At 50.6% G+C, this 25,425-nt stretch overlaps 2 protein-coding genes and 2 non-coding genes across 8 annotated transcripts in view; 1 reads left to right on the top strand and 3 right to left on the bottom strand.

Moving 5' to 3' along the window:
- Nucleotides 1-7,810: 7,810 nt before the first annotated feature.
- Nucleotides 7,811-10,665, bottom strand: RPL12 (ribosomal protein L12). The gene is made up of 7 exons (XM_050907853.1): nt 10,581-10,665; nt 10,390-10,463; nt 9,896-9,994; nt 9,103-9,184; nt 8,535-8,621; nt 7,994-8,106; nt 7,811-7,904 (listed from the first exon to the last, which is right to left on the bottom strand). Exons 1-7 carry the CDS (start codon nt 10,615-10,617, stop codon nt 7,899-7,901), a joined length of 498 nt encoding a protein of 165 aa, XP_050763810.1. The 5' UTR covers nt 10,618-10,665; the 3' UTR covers nt 7,811-7,898.
- On the bottom strand, nt 8,769-8,897 carry LOC127023867 (small nucleolar RNA SNORA65). Its single transcript, XR_007767486.1, has one exon. It is a non-coding gene; the product is annotated as a small nucleolar RNA SNORA65 (small nucleolar RNA).
- Nucleotides 9,337-9,465, bottom strand: LOC127023866 (small nucleolar RNA SNORA65). The gene has a single exon (XR_007767485.1). It is a non-coding gene; the product is annotated as a small nucleolar RNA SNORA65 (small nucleolar RNA).
- A 678-nt stretch (nt 10,666-11,343) lies between the features above and the next one.
- The window catches only part of LRSAM1 (leucine rich repeat and sterile alpha motif containing 1), a 28,197-nt gene continuing 14,115 nt past the window's right edge, over nt 11,344-25,425 (top strand). For 2 of the 5 annotated variants that reach the window (XM_050907763.1, XM_050907766.1), the window contains exons 1-10: nt 11,344-11,683; nt 15,277-15,458; nt 17,048-17,104; nt 18,747-18,791; nt 19,250-19,327; nt 20,204-20,272; nt 21,059-21,143; nt 22,402-22,523; nt 23,734-23,824; nt 24,787-24,917. In XM_050907763.1, the coding sequence (XP_050763720.1) occupies nt 15,387-15,458; nt 17,048-17,104; nt 18,747-18,791; nt 19,250-19,327; nt 20,204-20,272; nt 21,059-21,143; nt 22,402-22,523; nt 23,734-23,824; nt 24,787-24,917 (750 nt within the window). In that variant the 5' untranslated portion in view covers nt 11,344-11,683; nt 15,277-15,386. Of the gene's footprint in view, nt 11,684-15,276; nt 15,459-16,079; nt 16,168-17,047; nt 17,105-18,746; nt 18,792-19,249; nt 19,328-20,203; nt 20,273-21,058; nt 21,144-22,401; nt 22,524-23,733; nt 23,825-24,786; nt 24,918-25,425 lie in introns of those variants that run through there. The other 3 variants (XM_050907764.1, XM_050907765.1, XM_050907767.1) reach the window with 3 other exon arrangements.

Raw genomic sequence — 25,425 nt, 5'->3', positions numbered from 1 at the left:
CGGCCGCCGCGTTTCCCGTCGGCGTCCGGCTCCCGCGGGAAGCTCCGGCCCCTCCGCAGCCCCTGGCCCTCCTCCTCCGCCGCCGCCGGCAGGCAAGCGCTGCTCGCTGCCCGGCGGCGCACAGCGCGGGGGCTCCCCGCGGTGCCGGTGCTCCCCGCGGTGCCGATCCGCAGCCGCTCGGGCTGCCGGCGCTGAGCTCGGAGGGGAAACTCCGACGCCGGGGCAAAAGGTGCCGGGAGGGGCCTGCGCGGGCCTCGCTGCGGGGACACGAACGAGCCCGGCAGCGGAGGCGTGCGCGTTACTGCCGGCCGCGGTGAGCGCCACCGGCGGCTCTCGGTGCCCTGCTCGGTGGGACGGGCGTCCCGGGGGAAACTCCTCCCGGTGCGGGGAAAGAAGGGGACTCGAGGAAGAGCCCTGCTCGGGCCGTCGTTGCCGTGAGGGGCCTCCGAGGACGCTTTGCTCTTGGGGAGCTGGAGTCGTCCACGGCCCTCGCGTGAGCAGGGTGAGGGTACTCTTACTTATTCCCGTGATCTGACTGTGACCAGCATCTAAACGACAATGAAAATTGCCAGCACCCAAAAGTTAATCCTTGTTTCACAAAACTCGGGGGAAGAGATTTGCGGAGCTTTCCCTCCCGAAGACTCTGCAGCCGGAGCTGAGCGCAGATGCGTCGAGAACCGCCGTGTTTTCCTGACGGACGTGTCGGCTTCCTCAGCACCCTGCAAGAATGCTTGAAAGATGTAACAGAGGGAATTCAAAGCGCAAATAAATGGAGAAAGCAGGCAAGGAGGGCTGATAAAGAAGCTTCCTATGTGCAAAGTTGCAAATCTCTAGGGCAGAACAGGACAACTGTGTCCTGAAGATCATGAACAACAACGAAGGTGGGTTTAAAGCGGTGCTAGGAGCATCTGAACGAGACAAACGTTAAATCTAAAGATGAATCGTGGAAAACTTTTCTGAGTCTTTCATCCCTGCGATGGAGCAGTCCCACAGAAGAGAGGTACACCTTAAGGCTGTAACCAGGGAAATTAAACACACGAAGCTGTTTGGAGCAGTCCGTCATTAGCACGCTGACCCACACGATCTAGGGAGTACCTCATTCTGCAAGCGCTGCGCCCTGCAGCGTGGGCGCAAACCTGACCTCTTTTGTCACGACAGCAAACCAGGCAGGTGAACCTTCGCAACAGGGTAGGCAAAACCCATTGTGTTTAATGAAAAAGCCAAACAAGTTGTTGAATTTGAAACAAAATACCTACATGGTAAAAAGCATGTTTTGCCTTTTAAAGAATTTGTAAGGGGGGGGGGGAATAAAATCTCAATAAAGTAAATTGTTAATTGGAAAGGAAGGGAATGTGCAGTGAATTAATGAACGTGCACACTGGTTTATCAGGGGGATCACTTCATTTTTGATGATTGTGGGTTTTGATGATTGTGGCCATACATCTGAAAGAGAAAAAAACAACAAAAGCCCATGGTACCGCTGTTGCCAACAGCGAGGCGTTCGGCGCTCAGCACACAGGGCCTTCACTCGGGGTGGAAAGAGCTCTGGTTCCCCACGGCACTGCTCTTTAATGTGGTTTGGAGACACACTGAGCAGAAATCAGGGGTTTCTTATTCTGTGGATGGGGAGAAGAGATTGTCTGGGCCAGGGCAAAAATCAGAGTGACGCTGGTGATGCCGACGTGCTTTGAGGTTTGCCTGGGGGTGGTTCATGAGACCCCAGGCATGGGCTGTGGTGCCCAAACTCGCCATGCCCGGGCTGGGGAAGGCAACCGGCCCCAGCTGCGGTGGGAGACCTGGAGGACCGCAGCCCTCACAAAACACCGCTGTGAGGTCACCCCGCAGTGAAGGGCTCCCCATGGGAGCAGTTTACTGTCAGCCCTTCCAGCACTGCAGGTTATTTTGGGCTGTGCATGGGCATGCGAGAGCATCACAGCAATTTGGGTTCAGGATTTTGGCCCAGGGGATTCTCTGCATCTTCCTTCCCCCAAAAAAAACCCACAAGGTTTGTGGGATTACCTCTGTTTTGGAAGTTTGCTGTTGGTACTGCTTGCACTTAGCCCCTGTGGGGACACCAGCCTGCCTGCCTCCTAGGAAGGGCGATGAAGCACAGGGTGCTGCTCTGCTTGGATGCCCACAGTGGAGGTGAGCCACAGGCGTGTGCTGCCCCAGCCCAGTTTCCAGCCAGGGTTTCTGCCTGCAGCTCCTCCAGAGAGCAGGCTCCTGCCTTCCTTTATGCCAGAAAAAGCTCCTATTTCCTATTTGGGCCTTTTTTCCCCTCTTTTGACACCCTCTGTACTTCCCATGTCACCCACTTGGTGTGGTTCCCTGCCCTCGGGGACGTTGCAGAAGGGCACGGTATTCCCAAGGCCACAGATGTGGCAGGAGGCGATGGATGGAGCCTACCTTCCCTCCCTTTGCAAAGAGCAGGGTATCTCCCCAGCACTGTGGTCTTCTGCTAGAGGCGGGCCACGGAGCCAGATTCCTGCTTGTGGGAACAGACGCACTCGGCAGCCGGCCAAGACACCATGGCATCGGGCTGGGCAGTAGCGAGAGCCAGAGCACAGCCTCGGTGGCACAGCCGTGCTCCACTCGCCTCCCGCCGCACCGGCCAACCCACCCGGGTTCGGAAGCAGCGGAGGAGCCGCGTTAGTGGGTGGTTCACACCCCGTCCTGCTGCTCGCGAGCTCGGACAGAACCCGCATCCCCATGATGGCTCCCACCCGCTGGGCGATGCTGGATTCAGCTCTCCCTTTCCCACTGTGCCCACAGTAAATAAGCGTTTAACTTTACTGCGTCCACCATTACGGCACGTGTCGTAGGTGGGTGGGGGGGAAGCTGGCCCCGTGGGCCTTCAGTACGCTACACCAAACTATAACAAAATTCAGATTTTCTATCCTAACGTTCCGTAACGCAGGAAGACATGAATCCCAAAGACTTGGCTTTTCAAGGTCCGTTTTGTCTCAGGGAAATGAGAAAGCTCATTCTCCATAAAGTGCACAAAGCCCTTACGCCACCAGAGTGAAGGTCTCCTGGGAAGGGCTCAGCGCTTCTCAATGTCCCTTCCCCTCTTTTCTCCTGAAGGTGCAGGTCACCAGAGTGGGAAAAAATCCTGGCTTCAGAGCACAAATGCAGTTATCAGGAAGATGGATTTTAAATGTGAAGTTAATGTAGGTTGTTACTATCTTTATCCAGCCCTTTGCCTCCTTTTTAAGAAGCCTGGTTTGGAAAAAATGAATTATTGGCAGGGTAGTACCCTCCTTGCAAGCACTACATCGCTTCTACCAGAGCACATGCCCTAAGGTACCATGGGAAAGGTTACGTATCCTGACCCAAGAGAATTTCCCTTAAGCAAAAGAAATCCTTTTTCCAATTATTTCCAGCACTGCTACGTGGGGGAAAACCCACTCTGTGTGTGTGTGTACGTGTACACATGTGTGTACATGTACATGTGTGTATGTACGTACACTGGTACACAGGACAGCCCCGGCCAGGCACCCACAAGGCTGACAGCTCCTGAAACTCTCAAGCTTCACACCAAAGTGAAGGGGCTTCTAACACCAGGGTCAAACAACACTTTAAAGAAGTTTAAAATTGCTGCTGAAAGGGGTGCTGCAGTCCTCTGCCAGGCTGTCCTACCTCAGACCGTGTAAGCATTTGTGCAGCTTTGTCCTGGAATCGCTGCATAACTTCAGCTGGAAGGGACCCAACCATCCGCTCAACACGCAGCCAGCCTCGCAGCCAGGCCAGCTTGCCCAGGACGGCATCAGGCTGAGCTTTGTGTATCTCCAAGGATGAAGATCCCACCGCCCCACCGCATCCCCGTTGCGGCCTTTGACCACTCGTCACAGAAGATTTTTTTTTCCCCCTATACCTTACCAGAATTTGTTGCAACCCGTGTCCTCCGAGAGGCGGGGAAGGTGGCAGGTTACAGAACACGAGGAACCGCACCTGACCCCGGTTCAGAGAGCATCCAAGCAGTGTTCCTAGCTTGAAACATGGTCAACTCCAAGCCAAGGAATTAAAGATGGCAAGCGTCTGGGATTTCAGCCACGTTTCTGTTTCATTCCCTGGTTGCCTCAGAAAAAGGCCCTACAAACAGCAGGAGAAAAAGCAAATGGAAGAGCAAAGCCACAAACTCTCCTGCTTTCTGCTTCTGTCAGCTGAAGAGGCTGCACAAAATCCTGCGCTGCCTCCGTGCAGAGCTTGGGGCAGGTGGGGAGCCGAGACGGGCCAGCGAGGGCCTGGACCGCAGGCAGAGCTGCCCAACATACAGCCCATGCTATAAGGGAACAGACAGTCCCATACGAGTTTGTGGGCAAAACCTCACAGGTTCTGCAGGGAACCCCAGTTCCTGGGGACACCTGGGTCAGGCTTTGGTCACTTTTGCTTTAGGAATGAGGAGGGCCCAGCTCTTCCCTCCACACTGACAGTCACGTGGTGGGATGTACTGTAGAATTGGTGTCTGCCATGGCTGTTTGATTTGATAAAAACTAATTTTTTTTTTTTTTTGCCATGCCTTTCCCTATTTCACTACAGCCAGTCTTCAATCTCCGTGGCCCTCAAGTCACCAGGGCAATGTACCCGCATTTCATCAGGGAACAAAGGACAAATGCGGATCTTCTCAGAAATCGTAAATGCACCGGTCAGCCCAAACTCCCCCAGCCACACGTTCCCCCTCCAGCACTCACTCACCCTCCGCTAAACTGCCAGCCCAGCCTTTCTCCAAAGATCCTGGCAACTCCCTTCTGCCCATGAGCTCAAGGCAAAATGACAGAGTTGTTGCTTCATTCAGCGTTTCGGACAGCAGGACCATGGTGGAAAACAGACGTGATTCGCAGTTTCTTTTGGCTGGCCTTGATGCTGACCTGGCGTTTTGGATCTTGCAAGGACAGGCTAGGAGACTTCTCCTTTCCCAGGGTCCACCTTCGTGAAGTTTTACCTGCTTCGCTAGTAGGTACTTTAACAGGAGCAGAGAAGATAGGAAATTGAAGTCTTGTCAAAGCAGCAGTTTGTTGTTAAATCGTGTGCAAATACAGGTGATTTCTGAAGATCCCACTGCTAACACAATGCACATTTTATGCTTCTCAAGCAGTACGAGATACATTCCTAGGGCATGACTCTGCTGTGTGCCGAGAGGCAGCACCAAAGGCTCAGCCCAAGCCATGCTCTCGGCTTAAGCCAGAGCAAACACCAGGGTTTAGTTTCACCAAACCAGCTCACAATTGCTCTGCATCTAAGCAGCCTTCAACTACAGCCGCTTAGAATTGCGGAGTGCCTTGCATACTGGAAGATAACACATTACTTGCATAGACTTTAGAAATAAACATTACTGCAGGTGCACACCTCCTCCCATTCAGTTTGGGATGGAATTTATTTGGAGACTTGAGTTTTCCTCTTCACAGAGGCTCCAGCTCATTCAGCACCTGATGTCTGACACAGCAGCCGACAATTCCCTGCTGCAGCCGACTTCCCCCTCCTGCTGCACCGGCTGCTTCCTACAAAGGACTCAGGCAGATCCCAGTAAATAATCCAGACCCCATTCAACAAATTTTAGCAGCCCAGCTAGCGCATATACCACCCTGTCTCCTACATAGCCTGAGAAGTAGTAGCAGAACTACTTTTTTTCCTCCCCCAATTCCTGCAATGCACACCGCTTTAGAGTCCTGCTCGCTATAGTAGAGCTCCAGCCAGGAAGTTTTCCTCTGGGGCTGTAAGTACCCTGTAAGAATAACTTTGAGAGTTATTTGCAAAACTGAAGAGACACTGGCAAGAAAAAAGTTGATCAAGCACTATCAGCACTTTGCAGAGGAGGAAAACATACCTTGCAGAACATTTTTCCGAGCCCAAGGCTCATACAGCTCAGCATCTTGGCAAGAATTTGATCCCCTTTCCCTTTGGAAAAATGGACCTAAATTAACATTCATGACTTTTTTTTTTCCCCAGGACACTCTGTTAGGGCAGAAGTAAACTGCAATCATAATGCTGCCGTTAATGGGGCTTTCAGTAATACCTCAGTCAGCTAAAGCATTCTTATCGCTAGGATAATTCCACTTCACTTCCAATAGAGCTTTCCACAGCCTGAAAGACCACATCATCCCTTGCGCTGTGCCGCCCCAAGGGAAAATCCAGCTTTTGCTGGAAACAGAACAAGGTTTCCCCAGGATCTTTGGGAGAACTTTGGTTCTATCCACAGCCCCCAGCTGTACCACTCTAACAGCTAGACAGAGCTTTGAGGTGTGAGAAACAAGTGTCAAATACTGTGAAGTACAATGATTTCAAGCATCAAGCCTGAAACACACAGGAACCTCTCCAGAGGTTAACTAGGTAAACGTGCTAGAGCTGAGCTTAGGTTCCTTACATCCTCATTGCACGAGATCCCCAAGGTGGTGTTTGTGAGGCCCTCCTGCAGAGTTTTGCCAAAAAAGCTCATTTTGAATAAGCAAGGCTAAACCTCTCGCTCTTTCCTCACTGTGCTTTTCAACAGCTGTACTTACATCCCTACCCCAATCCATACTACATGGGCACGGACACCTCTGACTGGCAAGTCTTCTATCTCGAGTAAGCAAGTTGCCTTTCCTTCAGGAAGGTGCTATTCATGGGGCAAACTCCTTTTGTCTACAAGCAGCAGCTCTCCATCAGCAGGTTCAGCTGGCACTCCTGCAGGGTGCAGTTACTAGCAGGAACAGCCAGAATATTCACTGCTAAACACAAGTTTTGTGGCTCAGCCAGGTTTTAGGACCCGTTTCTTGACAAACAGTAGCACTGGATTTACAGAATGCCCATGTGAAGGGAAATACCAGCACTTAAACTGCTTCTTTCTCTTTCAGAGCCTACACCAGGACCTGGAACATACGATGTAGAGAGGGGCTATAGGGCTTGCTTACCCCGCTCCCCCAGTATCACCATCCAAGGAATCAGGAGACCCAAGAAACATGAGACAGGGCCCTTTACAACTCTCTGAAGCAGAGAGGACCACAGGATTCCACGCACAATCAACAGACTTGCCCCTCTTCAGCGATGAAATAAAGCACAGAAGAAACTCAGCTCAAGAACTAGAATGCATGTACTTGTCCTGGTCACCAGAAGAAAATCTACAACGTGCTCTGCTTCAAGGCAGGAGAAAAAAGCTGAGCAAAATCCAATCTGTTCTACAACAGAAACCCCACACCACCACCTAGGCCAGCGGTTCCTCCTGGTAACAACGGGCCAGAGGCAAGGCTGAGGTACATGCTGCCTGGCACACGAAGCTCTTCTCTCCCAGCTCCTGCAGTCCCTGCAAACACTGACTGAACAGCCGCACCCTGGACTTCATTCCCAGCAGGGACCAGTCAGAGCCCTTCCATCCCACAAGCACACGCAGCTACTCCAGCACAGGGTTAAGAGGCAGGCACCCTGCAAAGTTATTTTCAAGCCTCAGTATGCGTTTGCCTCCTGGCTGCAGGGGTTCAGGGGAAGCCGGACCTGTTACTACAGCACTTGCCCTAACGAAGAGCAACACCTCCTGCTCTGAGCTGCACATCTGGCACTGGCAAGAACAGAGCTCATGGAAAGCTTTGCACAGGCTGCAAGTTAGCGATGTTTGCTCTTCCTTCGCTGGAGTGCTGGCTTGAGGCAACTCCACTTCTCTAAACTCGGTGTTGCTGCAAGCAAATGATTTCAGGGCAGCAAATGGGAAATGAGCATCTTCTAGCTTGTAAGTGTGTGTAAGAACCATCACACATTGGTTGATGCAGAGGGCAGGCGGTCCCCAGCCAAACCCCGCTGTTCATGCAGCATGGGACAAGGACAAATTAAGCCAGCAACACTGTTTGCAGACAACTGGGTCTTTTATTAAGTATTTAAGGTGCTACAAAAAACTTAAGGAGCCTTCATATGGCAACTTCTTTTCTGCAGTCTTAGCTCTGTTGAAAGAAGCAAATACAGCTCATTAGTAGAGAGTCTTTTAGTAAGTAGTCTCATACAGCAGTTTCAGTCAGAGATGGATACTTACAGCTGGGCACTCAATCGCACCACTATTGATGTCATCAATGATATCGTGTGGGTGCCTGCCATCGATGCTGCAGCCCACAGACTGGGCAGTTCCAAGAATCTCCTTGATGGTCCCTGCAGTGGGAAGATACGGCTTGGCAGTGTTTGACCACAGGAAAAACTCTTGAAGAACATGGAGAACTCAGCTCTTCACAGCCCTCAGCTGCCCCTCCCTCCCTCACCCTGGGGTTTGCGGGCTGCAGCCCCAGGGTTCACCAGGGACAGCAAGCCACTTAAGCCAGGTCTAGTGTACTGGTTTCCAGGGAACGCACCAGAAAGTGCCACAGGTACCTTTCACCATCCTGTACCACCTTCACCAGAAGGTGTGAGGCTGGCTGCTCACAGCCAGCACGAGGCTGTTGCTGTGGTGCTCAGTGCCTGAGCCGCACGAGGAGCTCCACCACCACACCACAGCTACGGGGCCCTCCCAGGAATCAGACCAGAACCTGGCTCAGGCGCTCGGAGCAAGTGGAGGGAGGTGCAACCCCAACACCAGTACTTACCCGAGAGCTCTCGAGCCAGGGATCTGTGCCGCATCTGCCGCGCGATGTTCACTATCTCATCAAAGCTGACGCTGCCACTGTGCTTAACTGTGAAGGAAAGCAACAGCACCAGTAAGTTCATGCAAACACAGGCACTTCCAGTTCCCTGTGCTTCATTACAGAAGTACCATTCCCAGCGCTCAGACCACATGGAAACCATAGGGTTCACAACCACAGCGGGGCTGTGATCAGCACGCCTGTTCCCAGACCTGGGCACAAAGTTACCCACCAGAAGAACAGCCCTGTTTCCTAAGTTGGCATTTTCTGTCAGCTCACCTCTGGACTGTACTAGTCGCTGCATTACAAGAGAGGTACGGTGGCAGGTAGCTGTTCTACCCCATCTTCCAAGAAACTGAACTCTGCCGGTGTACCAACCCTTGTCTGTACTGGCGCTTAAGGAATGCCGGCTGCCCAAGGTACAGCCCCCCGACACTTGTTTGCCAGTTTACGCTGAATAATCTAGAGGCAGGTACAGATTCCCCTCTTAGCCCCAAAACACATTCAGAACTAAAGCCAGATGAAAACTTACTGTTCTTCTGCTTCTTCCTGTCACGAGGAGGCTCCTTCAGAGCTTTGATAATCAGAGCAGAGGCAGAAGGCACAACCTCTATCTAAATGAAAAGAGATTAATTTTTCCCCCCCTCTAAGCAGAATTAGGTAGCTAACAAAGATACTCAACCGAGCAGTGCCGGGAAAGCTAATTGCCAGAGCACTGCGTTTTTGGTTCGTTCACTAGTACACGAGGCTTTTTTGTGATGCAGAAACTTGTTCCCAGCCTTTCGGCACAGGCCTCCCCACAACCAGAAGAGGACTGCTTCCTGGACTGGGGCTTCCTCTCAGCTCACCACTGGAATATACCAGCCACGGAATTCAGGACAGGTATAGTGGCAGGTGGCTACAGGATTAGTTAAAGAGGTTTTTTTGTAATTTCTGTGTTGCTTGAAATAGTTTTTTTCCTGAGCAGATGTTCTGTACAAGGAACAATTTATCGGCAACAGGATAAAAGACCAGCTTCTGCACGTGAGCAGATCCCTTCCCACCGCTCCCAGGCTGGGAACCTTCAGCCTGGCAAGCCCCAGGCTTCATACACCCCCCCTCGCTGCCGGATCCAAGCCGGAGGCGCTCGGAAGGCTCACGCAGGGGTTTTAAGGTCTTTCTCGGAAGACCCCCACACATTCACTGTGTGGAACTCATTTTATCCACCTCGGAAGGATGAAGGGCTGAGTCGACCCTGCCGGGACTGAAGCTTGTGGTTCAAGCAAGCAGAGCTGGCTCGCGCTCGATGCTTGCGCCACTAAGCCATCCCTTGTGGCGTTCAGTACCTGAGCTTGCCTGTTCTGGATGGTGAGCTTCACCGTGATCCTCAGCCCCTTCCAGTCACCCGTGGCCTTGGCAATGTCATCACCAACCTTCTTGGGGGACTAAGAACAAAAGACGCGTTATTGTCACAAAAACCATCACCTGGATTAAAGCAGAGAACCCCCGTACCCCACACACATCACAGTTCTGCTGCTGCCTCGTAAGATCGCTAAAACCATTCTGTTCTCCCCGGCTGAACGGCGGCGGGGGGGGGCAGCCGCCCGGCACTGAAGCCGCCCAGAAGCGGGCGCACACCGGGACACGCTTCACCCCGCGCTGCCGCCGCCTCACGCCTGCCGTCCCACCTCCCCGCCCCGTCCCTCGCCCAAGCGACCGCGCTCCTGGAGCGGGGGAAGCGCCGCCGCCCTCCGCCCCGTCAGGCCTGCCGCCGCCCCAGGGGCCGCCCACGGTCCCGTCCGCCCCCCCCCCCCCCCCCGCCCGGTGCCGCGGTACGTACCAGACCGAGGGGGCCGATCTTGGGGGCCAGAGCGGAGGTGGCGCCGACCTCCCCGCCGGTACAGCGCAGGTACACTGCGGGCACAGCAACGCGCGTCAGCCCCGCTCCGCCAGGCCCGGCCCGCCCTCACGGCCCTGCCCCAGCCGCTTCCCCTCCCGCCCCACTCCCACCGCCCCCGGCCCGGCACGTACCGACTTTGATCTCGTTGGGGTCGAACTTGGGCGGCATGGCGGCGGCGCCGGGCGCGGATGGCGGCGGATGCTGCGGGCTGCGGCCTAGCGGGGCGGCGGAAAGGCGGAGGGCGCTGCGCGGGCACCGGATATACCCGCCGAGATCTCGCGAGAGGGCGGTGCCGCGCGGGCCCCGCCTCCGCCGCCGTGCCGCCGGTGTGGGCAGGCCTTCCCGCCTTGGGGGCGCACGAGCGTTGCGGGACGCCGCGCTGAACTCTATGGTTGGAGCGAGGCGCTCTGGCCGCTTTTCTCGATTGTCCCCGCGGCCGGCAGGTCACGTGACCCTTGCGGGGTGGGCGGGAGGGGAGGTGTCGCATCATGGCGGCGGGGAGCGGTGAGCGGGGCAGGGCCGGGCCGGGCCGGGCCGGGCCGGGCCGGAGGGGGGGAGCGGCCCCCGGGGCCTCGGCAGCGTGTGCGGGGCTCTTCTCCCCTCAGCGCGGAGAGCGGGCCTGGCGGGCCGGGTTTTGCGGCGGATCGGCGGCGACCTCTGCCCCTCCCGAGGGTCCGAGGCTCCGTGTGGGTGTGAGATCCCTCAGGCTGGGCCCGGGCTCCTCAGAGGGGCGAGGGAGGCACAGGGCACCGTGCAGGCGCTTCTGCTGGCTCCGCAGAGGCGACCGGGGGTTTGGGAGCAGGTGGTGCCCGAAGGTGCGGGGGTGTTTGTTGCGGGAGGAGGCGCTGCCCTTGCTCATTGTTGCTGCTTTCCTCAGGTGTCGGGGCCTGTGCTGGCAGCGCTCAGGCCTTCAGGCACAGAACGGCTCCATTCTGCCTGATAAAAGAGTAAAGAAGAGGAGGACCGAGAAAGATAGCCTTTGGAAGCTGTGTGAAGCCTGGGAGGGGGACACTGCAGGGAATCCCTAAAGAGAAGAAGAAAGAAGAAGAGAATAGTGACAATAAGGGAAGGAAAGGACTAAGAGGCAGAGCTGGAGCTGGTGAAGAAGAGGGATTTGTTTCAGGCATTGCCAGGGGAGGTCCTTGACAGGATCAGGCAGAGCCTGGTTATTGCAGGGAGTGGTACAACTGTCATGACAGCTCCCCAGCACAAAGAGCAGACGTGCAGTGGGAGAGTAAGTTACAAAGCTGCAGTTTGCCTCCTGTTTCCTTCCTGAATCTTGTTCCAGTGCATGTTGGGCTGCAGGGCTTGCTGCTACCACTGCTAGTCGCTTGATAACCTTCCTCTCAGTGAGCAAGACCTGCTGCCTGAGAGATGTCTGGTGACAACTCTGTCCTTCATGACTAGGCGGCATCTCTGCAGGAGCCCTGCTCAGATCCAGACGCTGGCTCACTGCTGCATTGCTGTGCTCCTGAGCATGTTTTCCCAGAGAAAATAAAATCTCTCTTCTTTCCAGACCCCCATCTTGTCTGTTACAGTGCCATGCCCTATTTATGATGTCCAGAATGTTTTAAAAATTGGGGTTTGGGTCTTTTTGTATAGCCATGTTGCTGTTTCATTTTGATTGCATTTGTTTGTAAAATTAGGGGTTTGGTTTTATTTTACTCTCAGCATCCAAACAGCTGCAGACTGTAAAACGCCCAGTGGACATTCCCTTGCCCTTTCTCGCCCTATGTGTGCCTTGCTGCTACGTAGGCAGGCAGAGCCTGCAAAGACGAACCGCTGGCATCCGTAGGGATGCGGGATTTGTGATTCGTGGATGCTCACTTACTGCAGGGTGGGTGCTGTCCCAGGCACTTACAGATCGTTCTTTCAATAACTCAATAAATAAAAGTTACATCATATAAAATGTGGTCACGTGCCAAAGGCCCTTCTCGTTATTGACGGCCAAGTGCTAGTCTCACTTAAAATTGATGATGGTCAGCAGAGCGCACAAAGCCAGTGGCACAGAGAGAGGCTGTTTGCAGGTTTGACATGTCTTTTCACTAAGGCAAGTTTTGACATTTAAAGGCTGTTCAATCCATTTAACCAGTCTGTGATCCTTCGTCTTTTGACCCCTGATACGATTCTTTTCCTGTTCAACTGTCTGTCCTTCAGCCTTCATGTCTTTATGTATTTTCTTGGGTGAAAATTAAATAATGATTTTCCACTATCCGCATGACTAATAGTATCTAGCTGTAACAGAGAAGGGTAAGATGGGACAAGGGGATGCAAAGAGTTGAACATGTTCAGCAAAGTTACAGATATCTTACTGCAGGCACCTTTGTCCTGGTTTCTCATCTTTGAATTTCCTTCTTTTGTTTCTGTCTGTGATGTCTGCCCCTTGCTCATGGCTCTTGATAGCTTTCCTGCATTTCTAAACTGTAGCTCCTGACAATGAACTTCCCTTCTTGCTTAATGTTCTGAATTTTTGTTCTTACCTCCCCTCTTGGGGGGAGGTGAGTCTGAGGGGCATTTCAGTAGTCTGAACTTGTTAAAAGACAGCAAAGTGGGATGGCGGGGAAGGAGCAATGAAACTGTTAGAGTTTGATTATAAAGCACAGAATGAGTTTGTTTGTAGCCACCTTCTGCTGCGTCTTGTAGCTTGTTCCAGTAGAGTGGTATGACAGCAGTACAGTGAAACGGGACATCCTTGCCTTCTTGTTTCTGGAGTGAAATGAAGGATATTTGCTTGGATGCATTTAGACTGAAGTTATATTTTGCTTTTACACTACGAATTTATCTACATAAAGCTCTGTTTAGTTTTTGGCAGAGATCTCCACGCACAAGGAACATCTCTGGCTGTATCCTGTGGGTACGTGCTTTTCAGTATAGTTTGAGACCAATTTGTAGACGCTGAGCTGGCAGAGAACCATCTTTTTTATGTACAACACATGAGCTTCACTGAATTAACTGCATTGTATAGCTGTGCCATTTACTGGTGAACTGGTGAAGTATTGACTCTCTTGTATTGTTTTTAAAATTGCTTATTAAAACAATGTTTAAAAAAGTCATTGCAAGTGAAACTTCCAGTGCAAGCTTCATAGCGTGTATCTCGGTTTGGCCTTTCGGCAGCTGTAGCTCCTGCCTGGGCCCACCCTCTTTGCCATGCAGGGCTGATCATGGCTCCTTAGGTTCCTCGAGTAATCCAAGGCTTCTTGCCCAGCCAGTTCACGTCTCCCTTTTTTGGGCTCACTGTTGCTCTTCTCTCATCTTGGATCCCAGTCTCATCACCAAGCCAGGTTCAGTCCTGCCTGCGTCACCTCCCTTTGTGAGCCCTTGTTCACCAGCAGCCCCAACTCAGACTCTTTCTGCGTTGCCAGTTTTTGCCCCCTGCTCTCATGCAGCCGCAGATGCACCCCTTTTCCTCCTTGATTGTGTTGCTCAGCTGGTCCCCGTCCCTCTTTTCCCAGCATCCCAACGGGTACCCATCCAGTTACCAGCTGGTCTCCCCATTTCTTGTCCAGCCTTAGCTTTCTGCCCTTCCCTCAAAATCTGCCAACACACTCCCTTTTTGGGCCCTGCTGGTTCAGTCCTCTTCCAGAACTGACTCTGCTTTCTGTTACCCCTTCACCCACCTCCAGTTCTGATTTCACGAGGCGTCTTACTGCGATCCACTCTTCCCTCTTTCTGGTTCAACTTCTCTTCCCTTTACGCTTGACTCAGCTGGTGTCTTTGCATACAGTCCAGTTGAATTAACAGAAAAACGTTCTCCTGCTCTCAGTCCTGTAGTGACCTGGAACAACCATTTTGGGGAAGGTCTGCCTGCCCTGTAAGCCCAGGATGGAGTATGGCAATCTGACCTGGAGACACACAGCCTGGGAGAAGCTCCTGAGTGCCCGGGAGGGCAGATAGCTCACCCCACCGCGTGGCTGGGGCAGCAGCGATCGGCTCTGGTTTGCAGTCAGAGTTTTTCTGAAGTTAGGTTCTTTTGGCTTTGCAGGCAGTTATTGTCTATTATAAATTGATTTGGTTTTATAAGCCTATTAAAAATCTGACTTTAAGCTGTTAGGTGTTTAAGCAGAATCTTTTCATCTCACTGTGTGACTAAAATGGGGAAAATATTGCTGTGCGACTCTGCTTCTGCCTAGAAAGCAAATGAATCAAGTGTTTTGTTAACTTGAGACAACCCCTAAAGCTGAAAAGCAAAGTTTAGCTTGGGCATCGCCATTCCGGTGTCTGTCTGGGGTCCCTGTGACATCCCGGGAAGCGGCTGGGACGGGCTGTGTGACGTGCCAGAGGAGGCTCTGCTGTACTCAGCAGTCATCAAGTCCCTTGCAAACAGTTATCTGTATTTTGAACTGTATTGGGGTGTTGTTTATTCTCGCCTGCCCTGGAAGGGGAAGGCAGCTGTGTTGCTCTCAGGATTAAGAGTTTTTCACATTTCTAGCCTAGCTTTATTCTAGAACATTTTACAGTTGCTTATTATTGTGCCAGAATTGACTTTGACTTTAAATAATTTAGGTTTTGTCCCTGGTGCTTGATCTTTTGATACAGTTACAGCTTTTTTAGTTCCTATCCTAGAGTGGACCCTGCGTTTTCCTGATCACTCAATAGCCTTTCTCTGTACCTGTTCCAGCTTGACTTAATTTATCTTGCACAGGGATGACCAAGGCAATCAACCTGTCTCAGAGGCACAGCCGCGCTTTTGCAGCTCGTGTTAACACTTCCACCACGGAGGTGTGCTGGAATCTGCTTGTTTGATCAAGCCAGAGAAGGGCTTAAACAAAGACAATTGGTGAGACAGTGATTTTTTTCTTTTTTCTTTTTTTTCCCCACTTATTAAAGCACAGTTCTGTAGTGCAGGCTCCCCAGCAAACATATACTCCAGGAGCCCTCTGCCTTTATTTACGGTGATCATTTGTGCCACTGAGACGGAGCTATAGTCAAAACTAAAGATGCCGCTCTTCTTCCGTAAGAAGAAACCCAGCGACGAAGCTCGGAAGCGCCTTGAATACCAAATGTGCCTGGTAAGCAATGCCGAGGTTCTCTGTGACTAGTCCTGGATGCCAGTACGTCCCCTGCGTTACCAGTAATCATGTTACTGATCTCACCGAGACAGCAGGTCGTCTTCCTAATGTACATCAGAGAATTCCTGCTGTCCCCATCTCCCTTTGCCCTCCCACCCACAGGTCCCCTTTGTGCCACTTCCATCCCTCTCTGCCGCTGTGGTTCCACGTAACTTCCTCCACCCTGCCCCACCTGCCGGCCTGCATTTGGGACCCCATCCCTCCTTTCTCCTCCATGCCCCTTCACTCTTACAGATGTCCCAGTTTGCTTTTCCTACCAAGGAACCTGTGACATCCCCTTTCCCATCATAACTGGCTTTCCTTGTGCCCCTCTTTTGCTTCTCATTATTATTTCGTTTCTTCCTATTATTGAGAGGATTAACTTGTTAGATGCTGCTGTTTGTTTTCCTGGACTAGGATTTGGCCAGGATCCTCTGGGGTAGATCCTCAGCAGGTTGCTGTCATGCCAGCGAGGTCGGCAGAACTACCTGCCTTACAGCAGCCACACATTTAAAGCTGGCTTTCTGAACGCAGTCTTCTTTTGAATTACTTCACCTCTTCTGCCGTAGGAGCTGTGGACCAGTGCTGGCGTAGGGGATCTGCTGTGCTCTACCCCAGAGGCACCCGCATTTTACAAGTGACAAAATTATGCCTGTTGGATGTCTGTAAGGTATCTTGGAAAGGAAAGCTTTGTTATGTACCAATAATGAAACCAATTTTACTGCATTTATTCAGTTGGAGGGTTTCTGTTCAGCTCCTGTGGGGCTGGGGAGGGATAGCTTAATCTGTCCGTTCTAGGATTAGTTCTGTGTTGCATGTGCTTAGTTTAGGGCCGGATATCCAGTTCTGAAGACCTAACAGAGGCACTAACAAACACAAGCGGGTTTTATTGCCTCATGCAGTACCTTTTATTTAAGAAAATAATTCCAGAGATGCAATGCTGCTTACGGTGAGGTTTGTCCAGTTTCATTGCTGTTAGCAACTGCATTGGATGTAGTTGATTTGAACATGGAAAACCACTTTTGTACGGAAGCAATGAGTCCTTGCTCCTTCTTACACAGCAGAGCTGGCTCTGCAGGTCCCGTGGAAGCAAAAAGGCAATAGTAGGTTATTTTGGTTTCTGTGTACAGTTCAGAAGAATGTCGGTCTGCAGGGTGAGACATGCCAGTGAGACAGCAGGCTCTTTACAGGCTAGGATGGCGCTGCTGTTGTTCCTAGGAAGTGCCTCTCTTGAGAACCCATCATTTCCTTTCCGTATCCTTTCAGTTAAAATTGCAGAATTAGGATGTGCTTTGGTTCTTCGTGCAGAAATTCATTTATTGCACCAAAGGAGTTTTTCTGCAGTTTGGTTACCCGGTTGCTTTTGCTTGCTGCAGTTGTAGCAGCACACCCTTTGCTTCTAGCATCGTCGTTGAATTACATGGCTGTGGCAGAGAACTGTAATTGCATTTTCTAGGGAAGGGCCAGTTGAGTAGTTCAGTCAATATGCAGCAAGAGGCCATGTATTTCTGCATGGTCTAATTCTCTGGGTGCGTATCTTCTCTCTCCAGGCAAAAGAAGCTGGTGCTGATGACATTCTTGACATATCCAAATGTGAACTCTCAGAGGTAAGTTCTCTACAACTTCCAGTATTAGCTCACAGGTCTGAGTTCTCTGGCTGCTTCTTGTTACCAGCTGTCAGATTTAGTATCATGTCTATGAGCCTTGAGACAGAAATGGCCTTGTCACTGGTCTGCTTCTTCCTACGTCTGCTGAGCTCTGGCTTTCAAGTGCAGGCTGCTTCTGCTTTTTTTTGTGGGAGATTGCCTGTCCTACCTGATGCTTCCGCAACATTTCTGTCCTGCGAATCCTTTTTCATTTGACAAGATGGGAAGGGCAGAGTGGTCTCATACCCTCCACCAGTACCTTGGTAGGACCCTAGTTTGGGACCTCATGGCCTAATTTTGCAAGTCATAAGGGAATTTGTTTGCCGAAGGCTGGCTGTTCCTAATCTTAGAGCTACAAAGTCTGCCACCTGCGCTTATTTTTCTGTATAAATGAAAATCTCTGGTTTCAGGCTGCTGGTTAAGGATGGAAATATCACTTCCAGCTTGGCTTCTTTTATGGCAGCCGACTAAATTAGAAACAAACTGTCTGCTGGGGTGTGAGCGGTTAGTGACAGATTGCCAGGCTTTCAGAGGAGACACAGCTTTTCATTCTGGCAGCCAGGCAATCCTGTTAAGCAGAGGCCTGTTTCTATTTCACTTTCAGTTTTTATTCATTGTTCTGTGTTTCTAAAACACGTTGGTACCTGCGTAACCTTCTGTCACAGGATGCCTTTGCCAAAAAAGCTAATGGATACTGCACTGCTCTTTGGGGAGAGATTTGGGACCATCCTGGAGAGGATAGCTGTCTGCTGTGCAGTACGAAATGGCTTTGCTGAGACTTTGGGATGTTTTGCTCCAAGATCAGAAGCCAACAGCATGTTGTGTGTAGGTTTGTGAGCTGTGTGGGACAGTCTGCGAGCCGTCTGGGTAGAAGAGTGGCAGACAGAAGATGCACACTGAGCCAGCTCCATTCGTAGCTGCAGCTGGTCTTGGATCCCCAGCGGCTCCTTTCGGATTGGTACCATAAAACTGTGTCTTGCTTGTCTTCTTTTTCGCCTTTGTAGTTTCAATAAATAGAGCCATCAGTTTGGTCTTAAAATTAACTCTGGACAACAGTTTGGCCGATGCCAGTTCCGTGCTGCAGAGCAGGTCATGGTGCTCAGACTCTTGGCTGGCATGGGCTGAATTTGCTGGAAGATCCCTTTTCTGACTGCCCCTCTCCCGCAGAGCCTAGCCCATAGGAGGACACTCAGTCCTGCCTGTTGCTCACCTTTCTCAGCCCACTGCAGCGTGTTTGCCGAGGTTGCAAAACCATAGAATACATTTGTCTGATGACTAACTGAAAATATGCCTGAACTCTCGAGTCATCTGCACATTGAATATTAAATCACGCAAGACTTGGACTTCTGCCTAAACCTCAGTCTGTTCTGTGCAATGCATGACACCGTCGTATTGTGGAGAGCCATTGCAAGCTGTTTAAATGGAAGCTAACTGGAAAGTACTGGCATCCTGGGCCAAAACCAGGGGCCAGTAATTTTAAGTATCAATCACTTGCGTTTTCATTAAAGTTAATTATTCACACTTTACAGGTGGATACTGTAGAAGTGCTTACAAAGGTAGTATCTTGAGAAGTCTGACACAACTGTTTTTTAATTGTTTTTAGGTTCCTTATGGGGCCTTTGCAACTTGTAAAGTCTTGCAAAAAAAGGTAATGTTGCAATCAGAAATTATTAGGTAATTCTATTATTATGCTTGAGTGTTATTGTTGTGTTTGAAATGACTGCATGTGGTTGTTTATATGTTGCTTCAGAAGAAGTTTGCTTGTAATGAATTTGGCCACTTCTACAGAACTACATAGAGAGCGATTTGGGTAGGACTAATCCTGTCTGTGTGCTTTAGAGCTAACTTTTGTCATGAAAGATGAGGTGATTGTTTCTGTCGTAGCCTATCTAGTGATAATTCTCAGGTAAGAAACTAGGCTCTTGTTTAGATCTCATGTTACGTGTTTCACCTGTGAAAGTCCATTTATTATTTTAATATTTTATATGATACTGAATAAGATATTAAGCCCTTATACAGCCTCTGCAGTTACATCTCAACAAATGTGCTTGTTCTAGATAGCAGCATCTCTTGTGTTCATGTTTCAATGGGGTTTTTCCTCCTCAGGTGCTGATTATTCATACCAATAATCTGACATCTTTAGTTCCAAAGTCCTGCAGCCTCCTGAGTCTCATAACTGTGAAGGTAATTGTGATTCTTAACAGTTAATCTGCAGCCTATTCTCCTTGCATTCTAGCTGCATTAAAACACACTAGCCCAAATAAATCCCTTCTGTCAGACTGTCTTCACCAAGAATCGGTAACAAGGTGTGAAACCTGCCTTTCCTAGGTTTACCTCCCAGATAGACAGATAGTGGTCACTGAGTGGTTTGTATAAAATCATAATCAGTCCCAGGACTCATTTATCCTCTTCATAATCCCACACTTTCCCCCTCAACAGCCTCTCATGGTGGTGGTCAGTCAGAGCTGAGTGTGTTATGGGGTAGATCCATCTCTCTTCTGCACTGGTGGGTCATTTGAATGTGAACGAAACTGGTGATGGGTGACCGCGTGTGATGGGGCTGTATTGCCGTACCTGTCATATAAATGGTGAGGGCTTTCAGCTCCACCACCCTCGTGCTGTGGTTCCACAAGAGGCAGAGTCACTCCAGCAGCTCACCTCGCCCCGTGCAGGAAGGTCTCCAGGTGTAGTCCTGCCCTCTCCCTGTGCCAGCGCAGGTATTGGAGCAGTTCAGCTCACTGATCCTGCAGGAGATGTCTTTTTCTGCCAGGCTGGCTCCATGGAGATGATTTATCCAGTTGGCTCATCCAGTTTTGTGGAACAGCTCCCTTGGTGTCACTGCTCTCCCTAGTCTTTTGTTTGTTTATCGATGTATAGAGGCTTGAGTTTTCAAAAGACCTAGAAGAATTAAGTGCCTATATCTCCTTGAAAACTTAAGCCGCTTTTCAAAGCCCCATTGGAAGGGAAGTAATTTTCATTGCTAGATAATTCATGACCTTTCATTCTTGCACCATGACTTCTTTTCCCAACCTTGTTTGGTGAAATCGTCTACTCTTTCAGGTTCTAGACCTGCATGACAACCAGCTGGCATCGCTTCCTGCTGATATTGGTCAGCTGACGTCTCTTCAGGTAAAAGATTTGCAGCTGCATCTCAGGTGTCTGTCAAGGGCACGTTACAGGACAGCAAGAATATGGGGTTACTGCTATTTGTTTTATAATTAATCACAACTTAAATGCTGGTGCTCATATTGTCAGATCTATCTCATTGACTTGACTGTCGCTGTGACTGTCGCTGTTGAACTGGCTTGTTGGAGAGGGAGAGCAGGCGAAGAGCAGGCGAAGAGCAGGCGAAGAGCAGGCATGCTGAATTATATAGTCCCAGCTTCATGCAAGGGCTGTCAGTCCAAATGGCTCACACTGCCAAGCAGGTGCTATGAGCAAGCAGAGCTGGCGCTTCCAGTCCTGTTGATTTCCCAAAACCTTCCGGCTTTGCCATTCTCCCTGATGTTGATGATGTTGAGAACTCAGTGCAGCGTGTCGTAGTGCACGCTGAGGGTCCCCCCCTTGCTCGGGGTGCAGCTGTAGGTTCAGTCACTGCTCCCCTGTGGGAGCCGGGGTGGGGGAGCGCTGCCCTGGAGGGGAGGACACTCTGCTTCCCAGTTCCTGCATCTGAGTTCAGCACCTACTGCTGCTGTTGGTTGTGAACAGGGTTTCTCACTGCATGTGGCAGCTGGATGTACCCTGTGTCCAGGGCTTCTGGAAAACAGTTTGGTTTTTTTAACCCAGGAAGTATTGTCTAAAACCAATTTCAAGTTGTCCTTCGGGGCCTGAAAGTAGTCCCAACAGCATAGATGTGTAGAAGACCTGAGACTTGTATAAAGGATATCTTGAATATCTTTTCTGTTAATACCTTAGGTCCTAAACCTTGAAAGGAATCTTTTAAAATGTCTTCCACAATCTATAGGAGACCTTGCCCAGCTCCAGATGCTCAATGTGAAAGGTATGGCACATGTTTCTTGTCGGTGCTCTGGGCAAAGCACTATTTATTATCTGGGTCGTGTTGAGCTGCATTAGTAATTATTCCTTTCAACCAAGGCAAGCACCAAATGATACACTAGGAATGCTAAGGAAGAACACAAGAAAGATTTGAATTCAAATAGTTGGCAAGGCAGGAGAAATCAGCTAAGCAGAAAATGGGTCAGACTTGGTCCATATGATATTTTCATTCAGCCCATTGCCTTTCCTCAGAGGAGAGGTTGTTGGGTCATCGTGCCCGATCTCAACAGCTGAAAGCTTGCTTGTGTGCCTGCACGTGGACAGCATTTCAGAGCCCCAGCTGCCTCATTCCTGTGGCGAGGAGTGCCGAGAGGGCTGGAGGCACACGGCTTCCTCCGGGAGCATGAGACCCACCTCGAGCTGGGAGCGCTGTGTGTGCCCTGCAAGAGGAGTCCCAGGCCAGGGTTTGTCCCCCTCTGGATAATGATTTAGACCAACCTAAGAAATCTGTCTGTGCAGATTCAGGTGTAAGAAAAATAGTAGGTCTTTGGCAGAAACAGTTCAGTAAAGCAAGCAGAGCAGTCAGCCCAGATAAACTGAATTACGATTAAGTCCCCCGACACCCAGAGCTCGGTCCTGTGAGCTTGTGTAGCCCCGCCAGGTTTGCACAGCCCTAACACAAAGGTCGCAACCGTACCTCTTTTCAAGACTCCTGGGCGTTTTCCAGATACGCAGCGCCATAAATTTGGGAGAAAAAGGAGACTTTGTTACAGGGAGCTGTTGCTGAAACAGGGAAGGAAACGGAGGGCGAGGAACTTGGAAGTGCAGCTCAGTTCATTGCTCTATCTGTCTGCAGCACCTGGCCTCTGACCCTTAGATGTGCAGTCCCACACTCAGTCCCCCTTCTCCCATCTTTGGTACTTACACTGAAGGGAAGAAGACTCCGTGTTACGAATATTCTCCTGACAAAGAGCACGGATCCAGCCTGGAGCGGTGACCTCAGCTGAGAAGGTCGTTTCGACATGAGGAACCGCTGCTGGACCTGTGCACTGGGGCTGTGTGCAAGTAGATCTTGATCCCCATTTGCTTTGGTGGGCAATGGCAGCCTTTGGAGCCCTCGTGTGACCCATGACAGCCCTGGCCCCGTAGCAGAGCATAGAAAATGAGACATACGTATGACTACGGTTTGGTGTTCCAGCAGATGAAGTTGCTGGGTCCTGCTTTGGGAAAGTTATATGGTACTAAATGACTTTTCTCTCTAGGTAACAAGCTGAAGGAGCTGCCGGCTACTGTGAGCGGCTTGCGGAGTTTGCGCACTCTGGATATCAGTGAGAACGTGCTGCAAGAACTGCCGCGGGTGCTGGCTCACATCCGCACGCTGGAGGTACGCAGCCAGCCAGCCGTGTGTGTCTCTTCCCGTTGCAGGCTGTTAATTCTGCTGCGGGCTGCTTCCCTTCCTACTTGCTCAATATGATAATAAATTTAGCATAGAAAGTGAATTTTCAGGGCTTGGGCAGGACCCACTGTGGGGAATTGTAACAAGGCTATATGCGGTTCATGGTGTCCGAAATAGCTTTTGCGTACCCGTCCTGCTTTGATCTTTTCTGATCGCTTTTTGCCGTGGCTTAATCATGACAAAAGAAATCCACAGGGAGTGAACCGCCAGGTATTTTCTGCCAGGGCTGTCTCTCTGAGAGCACGAACGGTGCCTGTGGGCTCAGGTTGACTCAGCCGCTTTCCACCAAGGCTGATTCTAAATGACCAGATGGGATATTTCCGATGAGGTTTTTGCCTCCGTTGCCGTGACAGATCTCTGACTCATTGTCAGCCTCCGTAGGTTTCTGGCTCCCTGGAGTGCACATTCAAAATGGCACAAGCATCAAGATTTTTATGGATATGTTACCTTCTGGCTGCCAAACTTGTCAGTACTAAACTGTGCAAATGTCAGGCAACAGGGCTGACTCAGACACCAGCATGGAGAATGCGAATAACTGCTCTCCTGTCTCGAACACACAACATTAGGCTTCACTTCTCTTGTGGGCAGTCTCTGAGATGAGGGATCTGTGCAGCTTGCTCCCCTGTGCTTGATAAAGTGGTTCCTTTCTAGGCCTTCCTGCTATGCCCTTCTCTACAGGAGGCAACATTAGGTCCTTTTGGTGGCCAGAGTAGGACAAAACAGCAAGTGGTCCTTCCACTTGTTCCACACCCCTCTTCTCTCCCTGTCCTTTGTATCACCACCCCTTCCATGCATCATGCTTAAGGGCTCCAGCATACAGAAATTAGTAGAAAATTTCTGTAATTGAGAAGTGCTGTGCCCTCTTGTGCTTAAACACAAAGTAGACATGTCTGCATGAGCAAGATGTTCCACTAAAGGACCAGCTCAGAAGCTCCCAAATAAGAGACAGTGGAGTCACCTCTGAAAGGTGTCAACACCCAGGGGAAATTCAATACAAACTCATATTTATGTCAGAATTTAGGGTAACATGAAATTATCACTCCATAAATGAACTTTTGGGGAGCTGCAAGGATAACTGCAGTTGGACTCTGGCTGGGCCACCAGAATAACCTGCAGCTCTGTGTGTTCTCTTTTGGAGACGCTGACCTTGGATGCTTCTTCCATGACCTACCCATCACCTGATATTTGCAGTGCCGGTATAGAGTCCATTCAGCAGTTCCTCTGCAAAGGTAAGCAAGAAGAGTCTGTGGATGGTAGTGGGAACTTGGGGGCTGCCCTGTGCTCTCATTAGGTGCTGTGGCTTGTTCAAAGATTGCATTAATGAAGGACAAAACATTGGGTTGGCTCTGCTTGAGGTGGTTTCTGACGCTCTGCACACATGGCAGGCTGGTCAGTGAGTTATGTGTGTCTGCTGGCAGACAGCAAAACAGGAGTCCTTCCTTGAGACTTGCTTCTTACTGTCACATTGAAATTTATAATGGTTTTGTTAAAACACCAGAATAGCTGAGTCAGAGGCTGAGTGACCGTAAGAAGTCACTGCATTTTCCTGTGATTTTGTTTTCTCATTTGTATTTTCTCAAGTGGGAGGATTAGGCATTGTCCGAGTATAGCTGCCTTGGGACAAGGAGATAGGCTCAGTAGTCACTCGAGGTCCCTTCTGCCTTCATTTTCTATGAGAAGGGACTTGGGGGCTGCAGACTGATGGTTTGTTAAGAGAAAGATGAAACCAGATGGAAAACTCAGAGGACAAAGATAATGTACTGTGAGTTTGTAAACACTGAATTTAATACAGACACGAAGGTTTGGAAGAGGTTTTATGCAGGGGAAGTGCCTTGCCAGACATTGTGCTAATCCCTGAAATAACAGGACAGTCAGAACTTACTTTAATATGGGCAGTAACATTTGCAGCCCTGCAGAAGTCAACGTGCCTGTACCCGTGTGAAGGAAGCGTTTCTCTATGAGCAGGTTAGCTTTGATTGTCTTCCTGGTGGGAATGGGGTGCACTATCTCCTCTCAGAGCTTCTTGTTGTTAAGCCTGTCTGAACTGAAAGAGCTCTTTTGGGCGCTCATCTGTGTGTGGGGAGAGGGAGCAGAGTTGGAAGCAGTCTCACACACCAGCCAGCCCTCGACCATGCTGCCAAGGAGGTCTTTAAGTGCCAAATGTTCTTGTTTTGTGTCTGATACCTTCCAGAGTGTGGAATCGCGTACTACCCTCCCTCGCAGTATCTGCTCCCTGTGCTGGAGAGTGATGGAGGAGGAACATCGGTGGATGGGGTGGACAGGGCAGTGCATAAGTACTTGGAGGAGGAGAGCGAGTGGCAGGTGAGGCTCCACAGCGTCTGAAGTTGTGCGAGAGGGTTTTGGATTTGTCTCTCCGCTCCATCAGTGGATCTCGCAGCACTTAGCACATCATCCCTCATCACCTTCCCCGCCACGAGATGGGTCTTTTAGGAGCAAGAGAGCATCAGTGCCCAGAAGCAGGCATAGCACTGTGGGTGTGGGTGGCTTGTCTCCTCCCCGACCGTTGGGGATGGTGTTACCACTGCACACTCCTGGAACACACGTTGTAAAGAACTGTGTCCGTCCTTGAAAGCAATGATGCAGTCAAGGGACAGGGGTGACAATGTGACACGGTGTGTGCAGCATGGTAACACGTGCGTTTGTTTGGGGGGACAGCAAACTGCAGAAGAACCTTGTGATTCCCAGCCAAGCGCGTGTCCAGCCCTACCTGGGAAAGGTGAGGCTAGGCATGTAATTATGATAAGCTATGCTAATTCCTGTGCTGTGTAGCAAGTACAGAGTAAATTTCTTTGACCCTGGAGAAGCATGA

This window comes from Gymnogyps californianus, chromosome 18, assembly GCF_018139145.2.
Source record: "Gymnogyps californianus isolate 813 chromosome 18, ASM1813914v2, whole genome shotgun sequence".
Classification (NCBI taxonomy): Eukaryota; Metazoa; Chordata; class Aves; order Accipitriformes; family Cathartidae; genus Gymnogyps; species Gymnogyps californianus.
This window is presented reverse-complemented; position numbering and strand designations above follow the sequence as displayed.

Bases quoted from the DNA above. Each gene is read 5' to 3' on its own strand.
- RPL12 (XM_050907853.1), bottom strand. From the start codon at position 10,617: ATGCCGCCCAAGTTCGACCCCAACGAGATCAAAGTCG. The intron at 10,464-10,580 runs GTACGTGCCGGG...CTGTGCCCGCAG, and splicing joins CCCCAACGAGATCAAAGTCG to TGTACCTGCGCTGTACCGGC. The intron at 8,622-9,102 runs GTAAGTTTTCAT...TTTCCTTCACAG, and splicing joins CAGGAAGAAGCAGAAGAACA to TTAAGCACAGTGGCAGCGTC.